This window comes from Clavelina lepadiformis, chromosome 5 (genome assembly GCF_947623445.1).
Source record: "Clavelina lepadiformis chromosome 5, kaClaLepa1.1, whole genome shotgun sequence".
Classification (NCBI taxonomy): domain Eukaryota; kingdom Metazoa; phylum Chordata; class Ascidiacea; order Aplousobranchia; family Clavelinidae; genus Clavelina; species Clavelina lepadiformis.
In genome coordinates, this window is record NC_135244.1 from 6,352,165 (window position 1) to 6,372,364 (window position 20,200).

At 36.0% G+C, this 20,200-nt stretch overlaps 2 protein-coding genes across 2 annotated transcripts; both read left to right on the plus strand.

Moving 5' to 3' along the window:
* Positions 1 to 10,185: 10,185 nt before the first annotated feature.
* On the plus strand, positions 10,186 to 20,050 carry LOC143460096 (uncharacterized). The gene is made up of 5 exons (XM_076957484.1): positions 10,186 to 10,301; positions 13,188 to 13,286; positions 13,612 to 13,671; positions 14,233 to 14,298; positions 19,718 to 20,050. The coding sequence occupies exons 1-5, from the start codon at positions 10,275 to 10,277 to the stop codon at positions 19,781 to 19,783; spliced, it is 318 nt and encodes a 105-aa protein (XP_076813599.1). The 5' UTR covers positions 10,186 to 10,274; the 3' UTR covers positions 19,784 to 20,050.
* LOC143460095 (zinc finger BED domain-containing protein 4-like) lies at positions 14,305 to 19,711 on the plus strand. The gene has a single exon (XM_076957483.1). The coding sequence runs from the start codon at positions 16,877 to 16,879 to the stop codon at positions 18,332 to 18,334; it is 1,458 nt and encodes a 485-aa protein (XP_076813598.1). The 5' UTR covers positions 14,305 to 16,876; the 3' UTR covers positions 18,335 to 19,711.
* Positions 20,051 to 20,200: the final 150 nt, after the last annotated feature.

The window sequence follows — 20,200 nt, forward strand, 5'->3', positions numbered from 1 at the left end:
TACTTGTGATTTTAGCATAGTTTTATGTTATTTGTAGGCCAAAAACAGTTTCAATGTGCTTTAGTGTGCAGAGCTTACTTATCTTACTGCAGAGCTAATCTTATCTGTCTTATTTTATGTTATGTTAACTTAATTTACCTGTTGAATTAAATTATCTGACTCTATTGTTGCGTGCGGTTAGAATACTCTAACCTCTTGTCAGCGGAAAGGTTTTTATTGGAGGTGCTGTACACTTTCTCAGTATTACGCATAATCAAGAACATAGTAATACCACTGCTTATGATGATTGCAACTCACCATGACTAGCATAGACAGCTCATCTGTTCGTTTCGGTGATTTTCTCTATCTGCTTCTCTGCTCGCTGGTAGAAGTGCGAGCTTATAAAACCTGAAGCGATGGGAGTGAAAATGTTCGAGAAGAAAAACGCAGCATTTCAGAACATATGCAGCGAGGAAAACAATGTGTTGGCAATGGGAGTTGCATGTAATTGAAGCTGACACGTAGATAAATTATCAGTATAAAGTTAAGAAGCGAACATTTCCAATAAAGATTTCTTACGAGCGCAGGTGCTGGGATCGTACTAAAGGGAATGTTCGCACGAAGTTATTCAGAGTAGGTTTCCAAATATCAAACGACAGTTGAAGTGTCATCCAAAAATAAATTCATTAACTTCAATCAATAACCGGAAAACACTTTTCCAAGAAATGATGTAATGGTATTAAAAATGCCACACACACCGCTACATACCTCCCCCGCTACGGAAGGAAAAAGTTAACAATTTAAATGGAACATACTGCTGATATCAAACGTAAGAATGCACAAAATACAGTCATTTAATGAAGTTACAGACAATAGAATGAAAAATTTACAGATGATAACACAACTACATGTTGGAGGGTAACTCCGAGCGAGAACAAGATGTTTTGCAAATACTGTTGGTATTGCAGATTTTCTTCGGTAGCACGGCACGCCAGTAAGTCATAAAGTTGCTGCAAGTGAGCCAAATGGATAGCAGATGTGACTGCTATCATGGTATATATTTTTCCCGGTAAAGGAAAATGTGGAACCAGCTGGAATATTTCTGCCAGTTGCTGGAACCAAATTAAAGTGGTTGGTTGCGCAGGAAATGCAAGGACCGGCACCAAAATGTTTTTTTTTCAAACGGCTGAAATAGTTTTTGTACCGGACGAATTACCGTTGGTTGACAAACAGCCAGATCAATGCGCCGGGGAATACAGTAACTAAAGCCTCGGTGACCTGGTCTGATAAGTGTTTCTAATCATAGAAACGTTTCGGTGGAATGATTTTGAGACCAGTTTGAGAAGTCTTTATAACTGCGGGAGAGTTTATAGAATTTGAAGCAGTTGGTATTGTTTGTAGTGTCGATGAAGTAGAGGGCAATGACTGTGGAGAAGGATGTTCAGCCTGCAAAGAAGAATCTTTTTGATGCGAGGAAGATGACGGTAAAGAAGTATCAATATCGATAGTATAGCTAGGTTTGAGACGGTCAAGGGAGACGCGGTCCGGTTTGCCATGACGAGAAATAACGAAATACTTTTCGTATCTTTCCAATACCGGAGAATGACCAACATAAGGGCGTTCCAACACTCGTTTGACATGATCACTTCGAACATAAACACCGGCACAATGTTTCAAATCCGGATGAACGTAGGACTGTATGAATTTCGTATGAGTGTTCATTAAACTGAAAGGAGTAAACTGAAGGTGGTTGATGAAGATGAAGAACAGATCTCGGTCAAAGCAACTGTACTTCTGTTGAATAGCATTCAGTTGTCTTGAAAAGAAGGCCAAAGGAAGAAATTGATTCCTTTGTTGTTGTTCTAATGTTGCTCCAATACAGGTCAAAGAAGCGTTGACTGTTAAATAAGTTGAAGCATGGAGTTCAGGAAACGCCAAGGCGCTAGCATTAGCAATTGCTTGTTTGCTGATGGCAAAGGCGCGTTCAGTTTCTACATTCCATTTTAAGGGAGCACGTTTTCTTCGATTGCTCGCAACGAGCTTGTAAAGTGGTTACAAGATGGTAGATGGTAGTGGTTGCAAGATGGTAGCAATAACTGCCCAAGTAACGTTTCAACTGTTTGCAGGTTTGGAGCTGAGGGTAATCAACAATAACCTGCACTTTTCTCCTGAGTAGGTCGTATACCTTGGGAATTTAGGTGATAACCAAGGTAGTCAAGCAACGTGCGGTTGAATTCACATTTGTCTGAATTCAGCGTTAAGCCAAATTCATCAAGACGTTGAAAAAGCAGCTTAAGATGTTCTGACAGACTATTACTTCCAATGATGATATCGTTGAGGTAGGCAAAGATTCCAAGGTCCTGAAGAGGACGTAGCCTATCACTTCTCCTATGAGTCTTGAAAACGTCCGTGGAGCGCCGGACAAACCAAACGGGAGTCTTGCATATTCAAATTGTCCAAGAGTACAAACAAATGCCGTTTTGTAAACATCTTCTGGAGCCACACTTATTTGATGATAAGCTGCTGACAAATCGCATTTAGAAAAGGCAGTCTTACCATACAAAACATCGAAAAAACTATGTAAGAACGGAAGAGGATAACAGCTGTTGCTTGTTTGCTTATTGATCAATTTATAATCATTGACAAGACGATATTTGTTGCCAGAAGTACCTTTAGGAACAAGTAAAGCAGGACCTCCGTAGGGAGAATCACTGTAGCGGATGATTTTCCGCTCAAGCAAGTTGTCAATCTCTGTCTTCAAGATAATTGGAAACACTTTTCCAAAAATTGATGTAATGGTATTAAAAATGCCCCCCAGGCCGCTACAAGTGGATACTTGCAATTTCCTGTTGAATAAAAAAAGTTCAGAAGAATTTGTGTTCACTTTTGATACACTACTGGTGTATTTATATCAAGAAGCAGTGCCTTGTTCAAAATTACATTTAGGGTGTGCAAATATTTTTTGATAGCTGGGCTAAGATTTCCGTGTCTGACCAACTTTTGCAATTTTACGTCTCAAGAAACGCTTAAAACTGTCACTAATTGAAATGCACAGCACTTGAACATTTTGGGTTGATCCATCAAGATTGACAAGGTAAATTTTCCACTGAAAGTTGTTGTATCATACAAACCAACATGATCGCTCCGGTAGTCTATAAGTGGAATTTGATGACAGCTCATTAAACATTTTCCACCAATAGGTTTTGTGTTAACTTTACACTAATACAAAGTAAAAAATATTCAACAGCTTATGTTTTAAAGTAAATTCAAGTTCTTTTTATATTTATGGTGATAGTTAGACGTTTGGTAAACCAACGTAATCCGACATTTTAAGTTTACTTCAAATACACATCTACATGTTTGTTATCTTTGTAAGACAACTGAAGATACGAACGCAGACAACCCAATTAATTACGGTGTGAAAAGATTGACCACACCAATTGCTGCGGTGAATGCTGCTCCAACTTGTCGCACGTGAGCACGTCCTTACTATAGTAGCCTATTACATAGCACAAATAGAGTAAAACACACGCAACGCCTAGTATTGGAACGTGAAATAACAATCGACAACAACATCTCCTGCACGTGCCAATGAAAACCTTTAATCATAAAATAAAACCGGTACCTAAGATTCGGAAAAAACAGGAAAATTGGATTCGAATCTTTTGAGATTCGGTTCTGTACGATTCGTTATTCTAGAATGTTCATCTCTACTACATCCATAGTTCGATTCCATAATAATGCTCTACTGAGGCACGTAATTTGCAATTTGTATTGGTTTGGTTAAAATCGGTACATTCCGGGACAATTTTTCGCCAACCGATACAAATTATTAACTGGTATTGGTGCCGTGACATGGCATTTAAAACGGACCATATGGTAAGCTTATTCGATCCAATTTAAATTTGATGGGCCTGGGGTTATTAGGCCTAAACAAAATTTTATCTCTGCCATTTAAAATAAAACAAAATGCATACATTTTATTCTCAAACAATATTCTTTCAAATATTCAATACAATATTTTTTATTTTATTGAATCTTTAACCACGCATTCCCGATAAATTAAAAAAAGCGCAAGACGGCTACCGCTATTGGGCGTATTTGTTCAAAAGTTTGAACTGTGGTTTCGAATTCGAGTAATTACCTTCCAACGCAAAAGTTTTATAAAATTTCTTCGCTAAGTAAAATCAACTTAAACAAAAGTGTTAATTTTCCAAATTTCGGATATGGTATCCATGCAAAAATTCTTTCTACAATTTAATGCTTGTATTGGCCATTCGATTAGTTTGGTGTAGTGTAATAATCTTTATCCTTGCATTGAAGAAAGTCTTTATCCGTTATACAAGTTTCGATTGATACCGACATTTTGTATTTTTTTGGTTTTTGATATTGTATTGCCCGAATTTGTACCTGTTCATCAGGGTCACTGAACAGACACAATTAAGCCTTTTTAATACAATACCCAAGGACATCACAACGCTAGCGCCACTGGGTATAGAAGCCTGGTCGTATTATTGTGACCCCAGCAATCTAAGCACTTACCTTACGGAGCCAAATTAATGTGATCTGTGTGCTGCAATGTGATGTCATTGTGATGTCATTGTGCGCTACTAAACGAAAGCGACGGACCACGTTTGATTCATCAAAAAACAAATGTTTTGCATAGAAATTTTGCAGTATAATAAGCGCAAGTCTGTAGCAGTCTGAGTGGTATTTTTAATACCATTAAATCATTTCTTGCAAACGTGTTTTCTAATTATTGTTTGAAGTTTATGAAATTGTTATTTGATAAACACCTCAACTGTCGATTGATATTTGGAAACTTGCTCGGAATAACTTCGTGTAAACATTCCTTTGGTACGTTCCGAGGTTTTTTTCCAGCATCTATGCTGATTAGAAGTCTTTATTGGAAATATCCGCTTTTATCCATAACACTGGTTTTTTATTTATCTATGTCTCAATGTGTCAGCTTTAGCTATATATATATCTCGTATTGTCAAAACATTGTTTCGCTCGCTGCACCTGTTACGAATTGCTGCGTTTTTTATGTCGAACATTTTAATTCCCATCGCTTTCACGTTTTATAAGCTCGCATTTCAGCGAGCAAACAGAGAGAGAGAGAGATAGAGAGCATTAATTGAGTGAATCATCGAAATCAACAGATGAGTTGAATAAGCTAGTCATGCTGACTGCAACTCAATAGACATCTTATAAGCAGTAGTATTACTTATGTTCTTGGTTATTCGTAATATTGAGAAAGTGTACAGCACCTATAATAAAATACTTTCTTGCAAACTATTTCTGTTGTAATATTAACACTTTTCGGCCGAACAAAGTTTAGAGTATTTTAGCCGCACGCAACAATAGAGTCAGTTCATTCAACAGGTTAATTAGGTTAAGATACATTCATAAGCCAAAGCAGTTCTTCAAGTCAAACAAACGTACGCGTAATATTTTCTTTAAATGCAATTCGTAAGTTGATAGGCTATTAAGTTAATCGCTATTCTTGAGTTTTAAACGCAAGTAGGCTACAGTAATAAAATTAATCCACAGTCCTATACAAAACACAGGTCGGTGTTTATGTATGTTTTTCCAGGAACGACCGCAAGCAGCAATGTTGTAGAAAAAACAATAATACATTAAAAGCTATTGCATGTTTACTATTTCCGATTTTATTATTTCCTATTTCGAGGAAATACCCAAACGAAACCACCCACCATGCAAACGGAAATAGGCTACGAAATCGATCGGAAAATACACGCTTAGTAGCAAGAAGCAAAAACCATAAGAATGTAGTGGTCAGTAAATTATCGGCCAGTTTGAGTCATAAAGAAGACCGGAGGCCAATGTTAAGAATCAACAATGGCATTAATCGTCAGTGATGTTGTAAAGGAATAATTTATTTATGGGGTACACTACAATTACGTTTTTGAAAAGAAGAGAAAGAAGATAACAGGTTGCGCGTTACCAAAGAAACTGACGCGTTACTTAAGAAGCTGATGATGCGAACAATGGCAGGTTGACAATGAGAGGCGAAAACAAAGTGCTAATTTGAGTCATCATATAGAGATGATGGTTGTATATACGCGAGCAAAAGACAATGGAGTAAACGATCCATAGCCATCCGTATAGTTGTGGGATGCGCAACAAAAGTACGGTGATCTTTTTTTGAATTTTTTTGATCGTTTAAGCAACGACTTAACGATTATATCGTTGGTTTAAGTTTACGTGGTTATATTAGGGTCTTGACAAACCATAGTCCAAAAATCAAATTTAAAAGCGTTCTTATAACGCATTGCTGTAGTTGTTCAATACAACTTTAAAGCATTTTGAGGTAGGTTGATGAACCGTCGTATATATTATTTATAAAGCACATGACTGTTATGTGTTTGAAGGTATCAAATAGATGTTATATGTTGACGTAAAATGTCATGTATTCCAAGACACGTAAAGAAGTCTAGGCAATTAGTGCAAGAAATAATGTAAAAAGGTTGCAAATTTTAGCATAGTAGTCCCCCGGCGGTACACCTTTTATAAAAAACAGCAACATTTTATGTATTCTACGCCATTTTATACCTTATTTTATGGCGTATGAAATGTTGCTAAAAATATCATAGGCCTACAAAAATCCCTGAAGGGTATAGACTACAACTTGGAAGTGTGAAAACGTAGTCCAAATTTGTACTTTATTTTTAGTGCATATCCTGGTCAAATAGATCTGCCTTATGTCTTATTTACTTGGATGTAAACTGGCCACAATCGTAAAGTGCATCTGATAGTGCTAAAAAATTAATGTAAGTCGCCGTGATTGTAAGCTGCGCAGCATGTGTGGTAATTGTGTTAAAATTAAAATACCGGTACGGTACATGACATCTAAAGTGTTAAGTCCGCACAGAACAATATATGCTTTAAAAGCTGCGATTGAAAAACAAAAATTCTCGTTTTACTCACAGAGAGAGCGCTAGCCGCTGATGAAAATTTTCGTTTTACCCAAGGAACCGGTCAAAAATGTTTTGTCAAAGATGTGCAGCCAATTTAATTAATAGCAGAAAACGAAATTTTTGCTTTTTAAGAAAATGTGAACCGTGCAAATGATGATAAAAAAACTTTGTAAGCCGCGGCTTACAATCGAATAGATAAGGTAGAGCAAAAAATAGACTGCGCCTTTGGCTAGAACTTAGAAGCCGTCTCAAGCTGAAACTGTGATTGGAAAGTGATTTAAAAAACATTGAAACCAGTCGTAACTTCCAATTTTGGAGTCCCAACGTTTAGCTCCTAAATTAATTTTTGTTGACCCTGTTGGTGAGCATGTACCTGTAGTAGTTTTCTAGTTTGTCAGTTTATTTGCCGTTTATCAAATTAACAGATTTCGATTTTTGAATTGGTGTGGTGAAAAATATTGATCTCCGTCCTGTTGTAAAACCATAGAATATTAAAAACAATTGTTGTTAGATTTCTATGAAATGACTCAGCAAAATGCTTGCTTTCAGAAATTTTTAACAAATGCCTTCAGAATCCTGTTCCTCACTTTATCGATTTCGGGTTACGGCTGGCTTGGTTAAGGGCGATTATTTTTGGACCTAAAAAACGAAAAGTTTTGACCTAAAAATTGAAACTTTTGACATTAAAAAACTTTTTTTTGACAAATTTTGACGTATGAAGAACTCAAGTAGTTAAATTACGCATTATTGTACAAAAAGTTAAAATTTATTGTAATAAAGAAGTGCAAAAATCTGAACACAGACCTAGCCTATTCTGAAAAAGGAAATGAGCTAATTACAAATCACTGCTAAAAAAACTGCAGCTAAGACACAACAAAAACTGTTCAATAGGCTACATTTGTCTAAACTAAAGATACATGAATTGTGTAAAGCAAAACCGAAGCAAGAGCTGCACCTAACCTACAGCTGCCGCAAAATGACTTAGGACCTACCAAAAATTTTACACGTTTTGAGGTGTGTTGAGCATCACACCTTATCAACCTAATTATTTCACTTAATGGTTTATGACTCACAATAAGTAAACATTGTACAAGTAAACAACAGTATAAAGTAGGCTTCAAGGTTGAAAATGACAAGTTCACTGACCTCTACGACATCACGACAATGCAGGGTGCTTTCATAGACTGGTTACCCGACCCTAATCAGCAACAATTTCGCCCTGAGATTTGTTAGTATCAATGAATAGTATCCGTCTCTGTGACCATCATTGCACCCACATAAGATTGCCCCAACATGAAATCAGAAGTGTACTTAGGGTTTTAGTACCCGGGAAAAGAGGCAACATTTGCTCCTTCACTTATCAAGATAAATGAAAAAACGAACACCAAAGGAGCAAATTATAATGAAATTTGCATAATTTCCATGTTTGCCCACCTTGTCACCTGTCCAAAAAGTGCTAATTATGAAATGGATTCTATCATTTATTTGCACAATAGTAGCTGGCAATTTCTTGCGTTCAATTTTGAAATGCTGTATAGAACGATTTTGATGATGTGAAACCATAGATCAGCGGTTCTTAAACTGGGGGGCGTGTAAGATTCAAAAGGGGGGCGCGAGAGATGAAAAAATGTGCATTATCTTCTACATTCTTCATTAAAGATGTGCAATATCTTCTACAAAGCCTCGAATTAAACGTTTGGTTTCCCAAAAACAACTACATCCGTCACATTAATGAAAGTTAATTGAAAATAAATTGTTTTTTTGTTTAATGCTTTTTTATTTTGCAATGAGGTGGGGCGCGGATCTTTTAGGTACCGTCAAGGGGGGGCGTGTGCCAAAAAGTTTAAGAACCCTTGCCATAGATGTAGTATAACCACGATTCATAAATGATATAGTGTTTATATTATATCTATGCTCTGACCTCTTTTGTACAAAGTGTTACAGCGGTTAGACTTGACTGCCACTTGATTATATTTAAAGATTTGTGACTGACTTACATCTAATTAGTAATTTCTCATAGTCGAATATAGTAAGCTGCGTAGACTTTGCATTTGCGTCCCCTTCTTAAAGTATTACCGTAGCGTCTCGCTCGGATAGGAATGATGCTACAAATGCAAGGTCACAGCATAGAATTATGCGCTGCATCGTTCAAACGAACTTTGGCGTGAAAATAACTTTTGGCTTTTGATTTGTCTTCAAAATTATAAAGTTATGCGTGCAGAAAGTTTGTTTGAAATTCATCTGGATGTGCAGCTGCCACGAAATACAGACCGAGATTTTACGCGCCCTGTACCTGGTCACCCCAATATCTCTTCGAAAAGTGCCGTGCCTTCCAGTCTGGATAATTTATACACATATATTCTGTATAATCACTCATAATACTGTAATAGACCCTTTCCGAGTTACCGTCTACCTGGGTGGCAAAATTTTTTCACTTAGCAATGAAAATTGTCAACCCAATTTTTCAAAATTACAAGTGTTCTAGACGCTGAGTTGTAAACATTTCACTTAAATGAGTACTGGTAGCATATGAATTCCTTTACGCAATAAAAAGGCAGCATTTATTTCACCTGTTACTGAATTTTGAAAAGACTCTTTTGATGATTAAGTTACTAAGCTTAGCTGTGAATTAAAACAAACACTGTTTTCAACTTAAAATTACCGTATTTTACGGACCATACGGCGCAATTTAAATCCTTTTTTTTCCTCATAAATTGATCGTGCGCCTAATGTATGGATCAAGTAGTGCTTTATTGCCTACACTCAAAACCAGTACCAATACTATTATTATATAAATAAACATACGGTAACCCGTACTCCTTAAAATACGTTTCGTTCTATAGCCCGGTGCGCCTTACGTATGAACAAAAAACTAATCAAAGCAATTTATTAACAGTGCGCCTTATAATCAGGTGCGCCTTATGGTCCGTAAAATACGGTACAATTTTTAATAATATTAATATTCAATTTTAAAATTCGGCCCATAAGACGTAAAGTTTTTTGACCAGACTTTAGGGCTGGCGTATAAGCACCCTCTCGTTGTTTGGCTTGATTTTTTTGTCTTGAAAAGGGGCTTATATGTGGGTAAAGACGTGTTTCATATCGTGTTCATTTAAATAACGTTTGTTAAATACGAAGACAATTACTCGGACAGGATAGAAAGTCGGCTGATGTATGACCGAATCCTCAGATTCGACTCGTCCCAACCATACAAAATACTATTCTCATATTATGCCTGTTTGGCAAAGTATTGTTTAAACCTCTCTGAAATTGATATTTTCTACAGACATATGTTATATAGACATTTGTAAAACTGTTCAGGTTTTTGTTTGACTGTTCTTTAGCCACTACAACATGTCGGTCACACTTCTAAGTACTAAGGTTTGTATGAATCACGTTTTAAAGTTATTTCTTAACCGGATGTGATATTATTATATAAAAATTTTTTGTGTGATTTTAGTCGAGTTGTGAAGAGATGTATTTTTATAATTAGGAACCAATAACTTTGAAATTTATTTCATATCATCGTTTGCCTGGATAATTATATTGACCACAGTTACCCCAGCTAACATTTAATCATATTACTTTTGGATAAGAAACCTATCTGCAAAGCCCCTAAATGGCATAAAGCATATTTTCCAGATGATAAACTTTAAAAGTCATATAAACTTGCCTGTTTTTGTTGCTTGCTTTTGCTTACAAAAATTGAAGTGTGACTTAAAGATGTAAAATCCTACCTGTCCATGCTTCATAATGGATTCTGTACAGTGTGTTTAAGCAAGTATTAGTACTGAAGAAACATAATATGTAGTAAGATTGACGTATGTATTGTTATGTCTGTAATAAACCTCAACAGTACACTTTCTGCTAATTATCGCTTAGATTAAACTTTAAAACGTGTCAGCTGCTAGGGTAATTTCCATGCCAAAAAACAACAACAACCACACTGTCCTCTGATTAATCTAAGCAGGATTTTTACAGGCTTGTGTAAGACTCTACAGTCTACAGCAGGGGTGGGCAACATACGGCCCGCGGGCCGGGTCCGGCCCGCGATGGGATTTTAAGCGGCCCGCAGACAGTTTCCGGTCTTACATGATAACGTGGCCTGCGGCCACGATACACAATTAATGTATCGATTCAGGATACGATTCCACGATACACGATTAATGTCGGTCGGCCACCATACACGATTAATGTATCGATTCATGGATCCGGCCCGCCAAGTACTTCATTTTCTCATATCAGGCCCGCCGACCGAAGAAGTTGCCCGCCCCTGGTCTACAGTCTACATAGTAATAGTCTAACAAAATCATAGAAACGTTAATTTTTCACGCATACTCTTCCTTAATGCTATCTATCACATTGAAGATGTAGCAATGTTTAAATGAGCAGCATGTTTTTAAATTTCCTGAACACATGATTATATTCATCTAGTATACTGCCATTTGAAAAAATAGAATTTTTAGCAGTTATTATGATATGACAACAAAGAACTCTATTTCATTATAATGAGCTCAAGAATTTTACTTTCACGTGACAACTGCTAAATTTCCTTACTGGGAAGTGTCCATTTTGTGTGTTAGTTGAAATTCAGGCGTGACGTAATTGGTAATAATGCTAAACAAAAATAAGTAAACTGCTGTGACTTATTACCGGTGAGACTGTTTTTTTATACTTTCATTATTGGAAATACCAATTCCAGGGCTCAAAGCCGAGTGGAAAAGTGACTCGCTTGGCAATCATTAGCTCCTAGTTCGAATCTCCTGCTGTAGATAGTAGATATTTTAAAAAACAGCTCTCTCAATCTCACCACCACTCAGAGTGATAAAACCGGGAAGGTATATTTTTCTATGGTGAAAAGTGACCGAGAGAAAGGAACTGGCCACCCTACTCTCAATAGTGACGTTCAACCAGCTCAATGAGAACCTTAACTATTATTCTTTCCTCAAAGTTTAGAATCAAGTATGGAATTCCTTTACTCTTTTACAAACGTTCATAGGCACCTAAGACGGACTGGTAGGATGGCATTTTCTGCCCTGGGATTTTAGATTTTCCTAATTATAATTAATGAATGGCTTTTAATCATGACTTAATGTCATTTGCTACGGGGCAGCTAACAAAAGTTTGACGTTACGTGGAAAACGAGTGATTGTAACGGATGATTTCATTACACGCGGCCGCTACTTAAAACTCACACTTAAACATGAATAATCACGCCCTGGCCCGGTACGTCACATGAATGATCACACTCTTGCCATGCATGAGAAGCGAGAGGCTTTTGTGTCACAAGAACGTCGTTGTTGCTGTCTATGCACTCACTGGGATGATACTAAAATTATTAATTCATTAGCTGAAATGATTAACCTTTAATTGTTTAGACTCAGCACACACATATCCACGCATTTTCACATACGAAAATCAAAGAAAGCTGAATGGGGTCTTACGGTCATCTGCAGCTTTTATCTCAAGATTTTGTTGAGTATCACAAGAAAGGAGTTAAGTTATGATGCCAGTTGTAAAGCAACCAACCTACCGCCTACCAGAAAACGTTTATCCACTTTGCATTGTTTATATTGGTGATATTGCCATTGTTCATTTCACAATGACGCTTTAATACAACACATCAGGATGCATGAGTTGTCGACGGTGAGCCTTGTGCTTGTGGTTAAACCCACGAAATAGAACACTGATTGACTGATAACATTATAATATCATCAGATCTGCACTAGAATTCCATAGGAATAAGGGCTAACTATGACAATTAACAAAAACATTTTTTGTTGCTTTAAATGTATCCCGTATGTTGCAAGGAACTGCTTTAAATTGAATTTGGACCCCAGTCAGTTTTCAAGTTGTGCAAGGAAATTTTGCCTTCATTAACTCACAAATATAATGTTACCGGCACTAAAGAAATGTTAATTGAGTTTTTCGAAGTATTGCGTGCTATTTTCTACATGTAAGTCGAGAAAATGCCTGATTTTTGACGTTATGAGATGAGTGTAAAACCAGCACAACTTTTGACCGAACTTGCACGTTTGGTGTTTACATAAAACATAATTTTGACTAAGTAAGATATAACTTCAATTAATAATTTCAAAATTAACAAAGTTAGGTAAGTTTAGTGAGCATCTTTTTACGAATTTATTTTTTCATAAAATTTATCACATTGGGTCATGAAATTAAAAAAAATGAAACAAGTGGTCTGTGATGTCCAAAACTGTGACTGCTTATTTAATGCAATGATGTAAGTTTAAATTTTGTTTTCAGGAAGAGGTTGCACAAAAACTGAGTGAGAACAAGTTTGTTGCAGTTGACTTCTATGCGGATTGGTGTGGCCCATGCCGGATGATATCGCCAAAATTTGCGGTATCTGATGTGATCTTGACATAATACTGATTTTGATTGGTTTTCATCAGATAGAACACGGTTTTTAACAATTTTTGCTCTTCAGTCTTGACCAACTCATTGCAAGAAAAAATTAAATGGTTTTCAGAAAATTAAAACAATATCACTATTATATTGATTAACAGCTATTATATTGGTTAACTACAAATTCCTGGTATTGTCTAAAATGTTTCTGCACCTTTAGCCAATACTGTACTATGATTTTCCAGTAGAGAAACTCTGGTTTAGAAGAAAAACGAATGGTTAGAACTCAGAAATTTAAATTGTTTCACTCTATGTATTGCAGCAAATGGCAGGGGATTTCGAAGCAGTGGCGTTTTGTAAAGTCAATGTTGATGAAAACGCAGTAAGTATAAATTGTTCACCATTGTATCTGGATTTTTATAGACTATAGGTTTTTGTAACTTAATGTAGAGTATTAGTGGATACTGGGTGTATATAATCAACAATACCCTGTTACATAAAATACATACTAAGCGGCCAGTCGCGCTTTGGACGGAAGATGGTTAAGTTAACTTTATAACATTTTTTCCTTATTAGGATCAAAGTGTTGGGAGTTACGACTCCTAGGCAGAACAACTGCTAGAGCTAGCTTATTTCTTAACGGGACATCTCTCCATTTTCTCCATTATATTGATAATGGTTTTAGTATTGACTGAAATGTCTGTGTAATTAATAGATATTTTTTTTCTGTTTGGCTCTGGTGTTTATTCTGTGTATTGCTTTTTATTGTATTAACATTGCAATATGTGCGACATTAGCAGTTGTCTCTAAACGTTTTTATGACAAGTGAAGTTAGAGTAGTTGCCTGCCAGACAATCCACCTCCCATAAAGTTTTTCTCATTTCAGAAATATTGTGAATAGCACTTCATGTGATAACTGATAACTCATACTATTTGTTCACAGGAAGCCGCTGAACAGTATGGAATAAGTGCCATGCCTACATTCTTATTTTTCAAAGATGGTGATAAGGTAAGTTGATGAAATATGTATGTAGTCGGCATAGTACATATCTATAATAATGTTATTATAACAATTTAGATTTGTATATATGTGTGAGTAAGGATTACTTTCAAAGGATATATTATATTCGGTACGTGAGTGAGAGGTATAGTTTAAAAGTAAAGTGAACCACTAAACTATGTTACTGCTAAATCAAAGAATTCTCAATAAATTTACTGGACAAAAATGTAACTTTTCTACTAATTATTATGTAGGTGGTTGAATGTAAAGTTCATGTACATTAGTGCATGACAGTCATGCTTGGATAAAAAATAAACAGGATGTCTCATGTAAGCAACAAAAGTTTGTTGCAATTTATATGTGCGTAAGGTTCAACTAACCTGACAAATGAAAAACCAAACCAAAACATAACAATATAACCTCTTGCCAATGGACCATTCTGATACATTTGATTTCTACAACCCTGTGTTAATATGTTTGGAAGTCTCACTCATGAGACATCTCTGTATGGCCACAGATCTAGAACAATTATTTATATTTACGCAAGAAAACTTGTTCAAGTTGGTCTGTTGCCAAATAACCTAGTGGTGTACTACGCAAATTTTCCTGGACAAAAAATTCAAATTTATAACATACAGACTGGCATAGATTGCACTGATTTTTTTTTCGTATTGCCTAAGACATTTTCAACACATTGTTTTAAGTCACCCAAGCTTGGTGTACACCATTTCAGAATGGTTTATTCTGTTAAATGATCTGCACGTTACACATTTGGGAATGGGGTACAGTATAAAGTTACACAGTTCACCAGCATAAAGTATGTTGAATAGCAGCAATTTTTTGTCCTGTAGTAATAGTTGCTTATAGTGTAGTATGTAGTGGTACAGTGATCGTTGTTACAATTAGCTGTAAATCCTTTGGTGTTTTCTTAGTATATTTCAATGCAAGTTGTATAATCAAGCTTCGGTTTTAAAATTAGATTCTTTGATTTTGTCTAAATTTTCAATCATCAGTATATGAAAGTAGAATTGTGTATACCGAAAGCGGTTGTTAAATATCTATTTCCACAGTTACTTATAACCAAATTACAGTTATGCAAATACCATAAACAAAATACAGTAACTGCCTGGCGTTTATTTGAAGTAGTCACTCATAAATAATTAATTTTTATGTATTTGTTAGCCAAACATTTTGGATGTCACACTAGACAAGCGATGTGCAAATGATACGGTATGAAAGTTTTTGCACGACTTATACCCAGAGATGATTCGTCACTGCTTAAGCCCCGTTTACGTTGTTTGTCATTGTTGTGCAGGTTTTGATTCACAGTTCACACACATGTTTTTATTTGGTTTTTTGATATTTTTGTATTGCATTGCCCGAATTTTGAACTGTTCCTTGTTCCCCTGGCATTAGAACCTGGCTGAGCCCTTAAGTGTTGCAGGCTACTGACACTTGCTATAAGAAAAGCTTTTCAGGTACATTTACTCACTGTTACATGTGGTTCCATAGTAATTTCATCCACACCATTCCAGCCAATAAAATGCACCCACAGTGTTTACACCATTACATAAGTAATGGGTACACTACATATAAGTAAGTAAATATATGTACTGTTATGACCTCGAAACTCAAACACGACATTCAAGTAACTTAGGCTTTATTAAAAACAGAACAGAACAGCCCTAAAACAAAAATAATCGGTTAGGAGCTATATAGTACTTATATGTACAAACTAGTAGTATTGACTGCAGAGTTGGATCAATTGTAATTTGTAATTGAGCTGAATGTAATTAATTACATTTTTCATGTAATTGTAATTGTAATTGTAATTGAAGCATTTTTATTTTGTGTAATTGTAATTGTAATTGTAATTTGATAAAATTTTTGCCTAATTACAATTTCAATTACATTGTTATTGAGACCTGACAAGCACAACATAAAATAATTAAGCCTATTTACATAGGTGTGCTATGCGTGCCTCGTTAACTACATAATTCAGCCATGCTAAACTGTTTCCCATACTTCAGCAGCAACAGAAAACTCAGTAAATTACAATATAGTCTAAATCTTAATATTTCAAAAATGGATGAACAGCAAATAAACTCTTCCGAAACCTGTGCTGAACCATTTCCTACGCCACTGTCAGAGTTTTTTAAATCTTTGACCAGTACTGAGGCTTGCTGCAACAATTGCAAAAAGAAATTCAAGTTTTCAACCAAGGCTTCATCAAACTTGATCACGCATTTGAAGAGATGTTCTCCCAATCTTTATCCTAAATATATAAACCTCAAAAGAAAACACCAGGAAAACACGAAGAAGACAGATAGATAGATAGGTAGATCAGAGTCAACCAACTATCAAGTCATTTTTTCAAACTTCTTCTTCCCAGCGATTTGCTTCATATGATGCCACTCAAAAAGCATTAACAAAAGCTCTACTCAAATCAATAGCTTGTGATCAGTTACCATTAAGTATTGTAGATAGTCAAACATTCAGAAATCTGTTGTTGACTGCTGAACCAAGATATGTAATACCAAGCCGCTCCACATTTAGAAATTCCCTTATACCAACGGTTATTCAGCAAATGGAAGAAGAGATGAGACGTGAAATTGCACGTTTGTCAAATGTTTACTTGACAATTGATCTCTGGACTAACCGCAACATGACAAGTTTCTTGGGCATCACTATGCATTTTGTTGATGCAGAATGGAAGCTACGCAGCTTTGTCCTGGCAGTGGACTCATTTTTAGGACGGCATACAGCTGAAAACATTGCTGAGGCTTATGACAACGTAATAGAAAAGTTTAGATTTACAACAAAAGTAAAAAAGGTTGTGTCAGACAATGCTTTCTCCATGATAAAAGCATTTCAGGTTTCCCTTCCTGAGTTCACACTGCATAAAACTGGTGAAGAAATCAATGAGGACAATGAGAAACAGTTGAATCCTGATCCTGAACAAGAAATGTCCAAGGAGGGTGCTGATTTACATGCTCTTCTCACTTACTTACCAGAAAGAGTAAGCTGTTTTGCTCATACACAACAACTTTGTATTAAGGATTGTCTGCAACATTCGGAGTTTGCTAAGTCTTACGGTGGGAAGCAGCTGGGAAAGGTGGCCAAAATTGTAAATTCAGTAAGAAAATCTGTAAATGCTACCTCTTATTTGCAACGTAAAAAAATAACGTTAAGAGCACAGAATGTGACAAGATGGAATTCGCAGCTTGTTATGTTGCAAAGTGTCTTAAAGGATCACGAAGAAGTTAACGCGGCTCTCACCTTGATCCAGTCACGGGAAAAAATAACAAATCAAGATTATTTGGCATTGAGTGAGCTCGTGAGTGTGCTACTGCCTTTCAAGGAAGCAATGCAGCAAGTTGAAGGAGAAAATATTGTAACATCCTCTTGCATTTGTCCGGTAGTGCTTGGCTTACTGAAAGCAATGGAACTACTAAAAAACTCAAATCTCCACTATTGCCAGAAACTGGCAGCTAATCTTAAAGACTCTGTTTCTAAAAGGTTGTTGCCATATATAAATTCTCTGGACAACAGACTTGCATCTCTTCTTGATCTACGATTTAAAAACAGCTGGATTGAAGATGACGTTGAAAAAGAAGAAGCAATACGTTTGCTGAAAACTCCTGTGGCAAGTAGACTTGGCAAGGATGACGAAGAGAGTTGTAGCAAAGAGGATGAAAACCCTGCAAAAAAGCCAAAGCTATTTAACTTTATGGCAGAAGGCTTAAAAAAGAAAAGACCGAGAAATTCAATAAGTGAAGTCGACAGCTATTTGGGGGTAGAAACCATGCATTTCGATGAAGACCCACTAATGTATTGGAAGAAGAAGTCAGAAGAAATTCCCACGCTCTCTACTTTAGCCAAGGATTATTTGGGACTAACAGCAACATCAGCCCCGTCAGAAAGAATATTTTCAATTGCGGGTAACTTTTATACGGCAAGAAGAAATTTACTGGGGCCAGAAACTTTTCGCACCCTAATGTTCATCAAATGCAATCCAACAGTTTTTGAGCAAGTGAAAATGTAAATGCGAACCAAAATTTTGTAATTTGTAGTTATCAGGAGCTTCTTTCCTTTTGCATTTATTTTAATTTTACACACCTTATCGCTCGCGCCTTACCGCTATCAGCTTTGTGTATTCGTTTGATTACATTTCATTGCCTGTCTTGTAGCCTATTCGTTGTTAGTCGTTGCCAGTCGCTCAAACTTTTGGTTGTTAACAGTCGCTTAAAAAGTTTTTCTGTGTTTGTATTTTTCAGTACTCATGATTAGGAATAGTTGAAATATTCGAAAACGTTCGAGTTTTTTTTAATTAAAGGGTATTCTACGTATCATGAATGAAACATGAATAGTTTGTGATTGTAGCTAATTACGTCGCTACGGTTTTCAAAGAGCACCTCTCTACCGAAGTTAAATTTATGATTAATCAATTACATGTTTAACAGTAATTATAACTGTAATTGTAATTGTAATTGTAATTTGATATTTTTAGCACGGAGTAATTGTAATTGTAATGTAATTGAAACATGTAAGGAAGTAATTGTAATTGTAATTGTAATTGTAATTGTAATTGAACTGAAATAATGTAATTGATCCAACTCTCAATCAATACTATTGAGCAGTCGACCCGCCGACACTGCGCTTATAACTGAATTAAGTCGGCGGACTAATTAAGGAGACGTGATTGTGCGCGAGGCAAACCGGCGTAAACAAAGGAATGTCACCACATGTACTATACAGTTATGTATAGTAAATTAATAGATATCCTGATTGCTTATTTAATTGTAATAATTTATGTCTTAAAATTGATCGAAAGAGTTGTGACCGACACAGAAAATATTGATTGACAAACTGACTAAACCAAAAAAGATTAAAAGTAACATTTTTAGGGTTAAGTGTGAAAAGATAAGATTTGGTCAATGCACGTTCTCCCTCATTACGTCATCCTTTGCCCAAAAAGAAAAAAACTTCTGGAGAACTTCACGTTTCTTCAAAAACCAAACTCAGGTAAAACCAAAAGTAAAACTCGTGTTCGTGAGAACACTTAAGAATGGTGGTGTTAAAGCTGGACTTCCAAGCTCAGGTTCGGCCCATCTGAACTACAAATGCAGTCTCGGGTGGGTGTAAATACATTTGGTGCAATGCCCATGGCCGCCGTCAACAGTATGATATTTCTTTGCTAAAAGTAAACGTCGTCAGCAACTACTCGCTTCTCTGAGAGGTCGTAATCATTCCAAAATGCATTAGCCAGCCTACATTTTCTTTCATACATAATTCAAATATCAGTGGGCACGCTTGTTGATTTCATATTGTTCACAAAACTGCTTCCATCCATCATAATTAGCGTTATATTAGAGATACATTTTTGGGAATATTTGCATAATCACTAAACTAAATGTTTTCTGTTCAGGTTGATGAAGTTGTTGGAGCAAGTGAGGCGAAGCTTAAGGAAGCTCTCGAGAAACTTTTGCAGTAAAATAGCTTGTTCAACGTACGTCTGTGTATGTTGTACGTTGAATTAGGAATATCTGTAGCTTTTGTATACAATGTACTGTTAGATGTAACAGAGAAAATTACTTCATCGGAAACGTCGATGCGTCGTGCAAAAGAAACAAAGATTTTAATAGATTATAATAAGATTTTATTAATATAATAATTTTAGTACTGTATAAGTGTATATGCACAATTATGTTTAATTGCACGGTGCGTACAAGTTATATCATAAAAACAATCGTGTATTTTAGTAATTTTTGTTCAAATTTCAATTACAAATCTTGAGTTACTCCGTTTTCTGTTTTATCGAAAGCCGTAAGTCAAAAGTATCAGGATATAACCCCCGTCGAGGTAGTTTGGATGTTCGGAACAAGACTAATAATTCTTTTTATCCTTGGTA

Excerpts from the sequence above, each read along its gene's own strand:
- LOC143460096 (XM_076957484.1), top strand. The coding sequence starts at position 10,275 with ATGTCGGTCACACTTCTAAGTACTAAG. Across the intron at positions 10,302-13,187 it reads TCACACTTCTAAGTACTAAG|GAAGAGGTTGCACAAAAACT; the intron begins GTTTGTATGAAT and ends TTTTGTTTTCAG. Across the intron at positions 14,299-19,717 it reads TTTTCAAAGATGGTGATAAG|GTTGATGAAGTTGTTGGAGC; the intron begins GTAAGTTGATGA and ends TTTTCTGTTCAG.
- LOC143460095 (XM_076957483.1), top strand. The coding sequence starts at position 16,877 with ATGGAAGAAGAGATGAGACGTGAAATTGCACGTTTGTCAAATGTTTAC.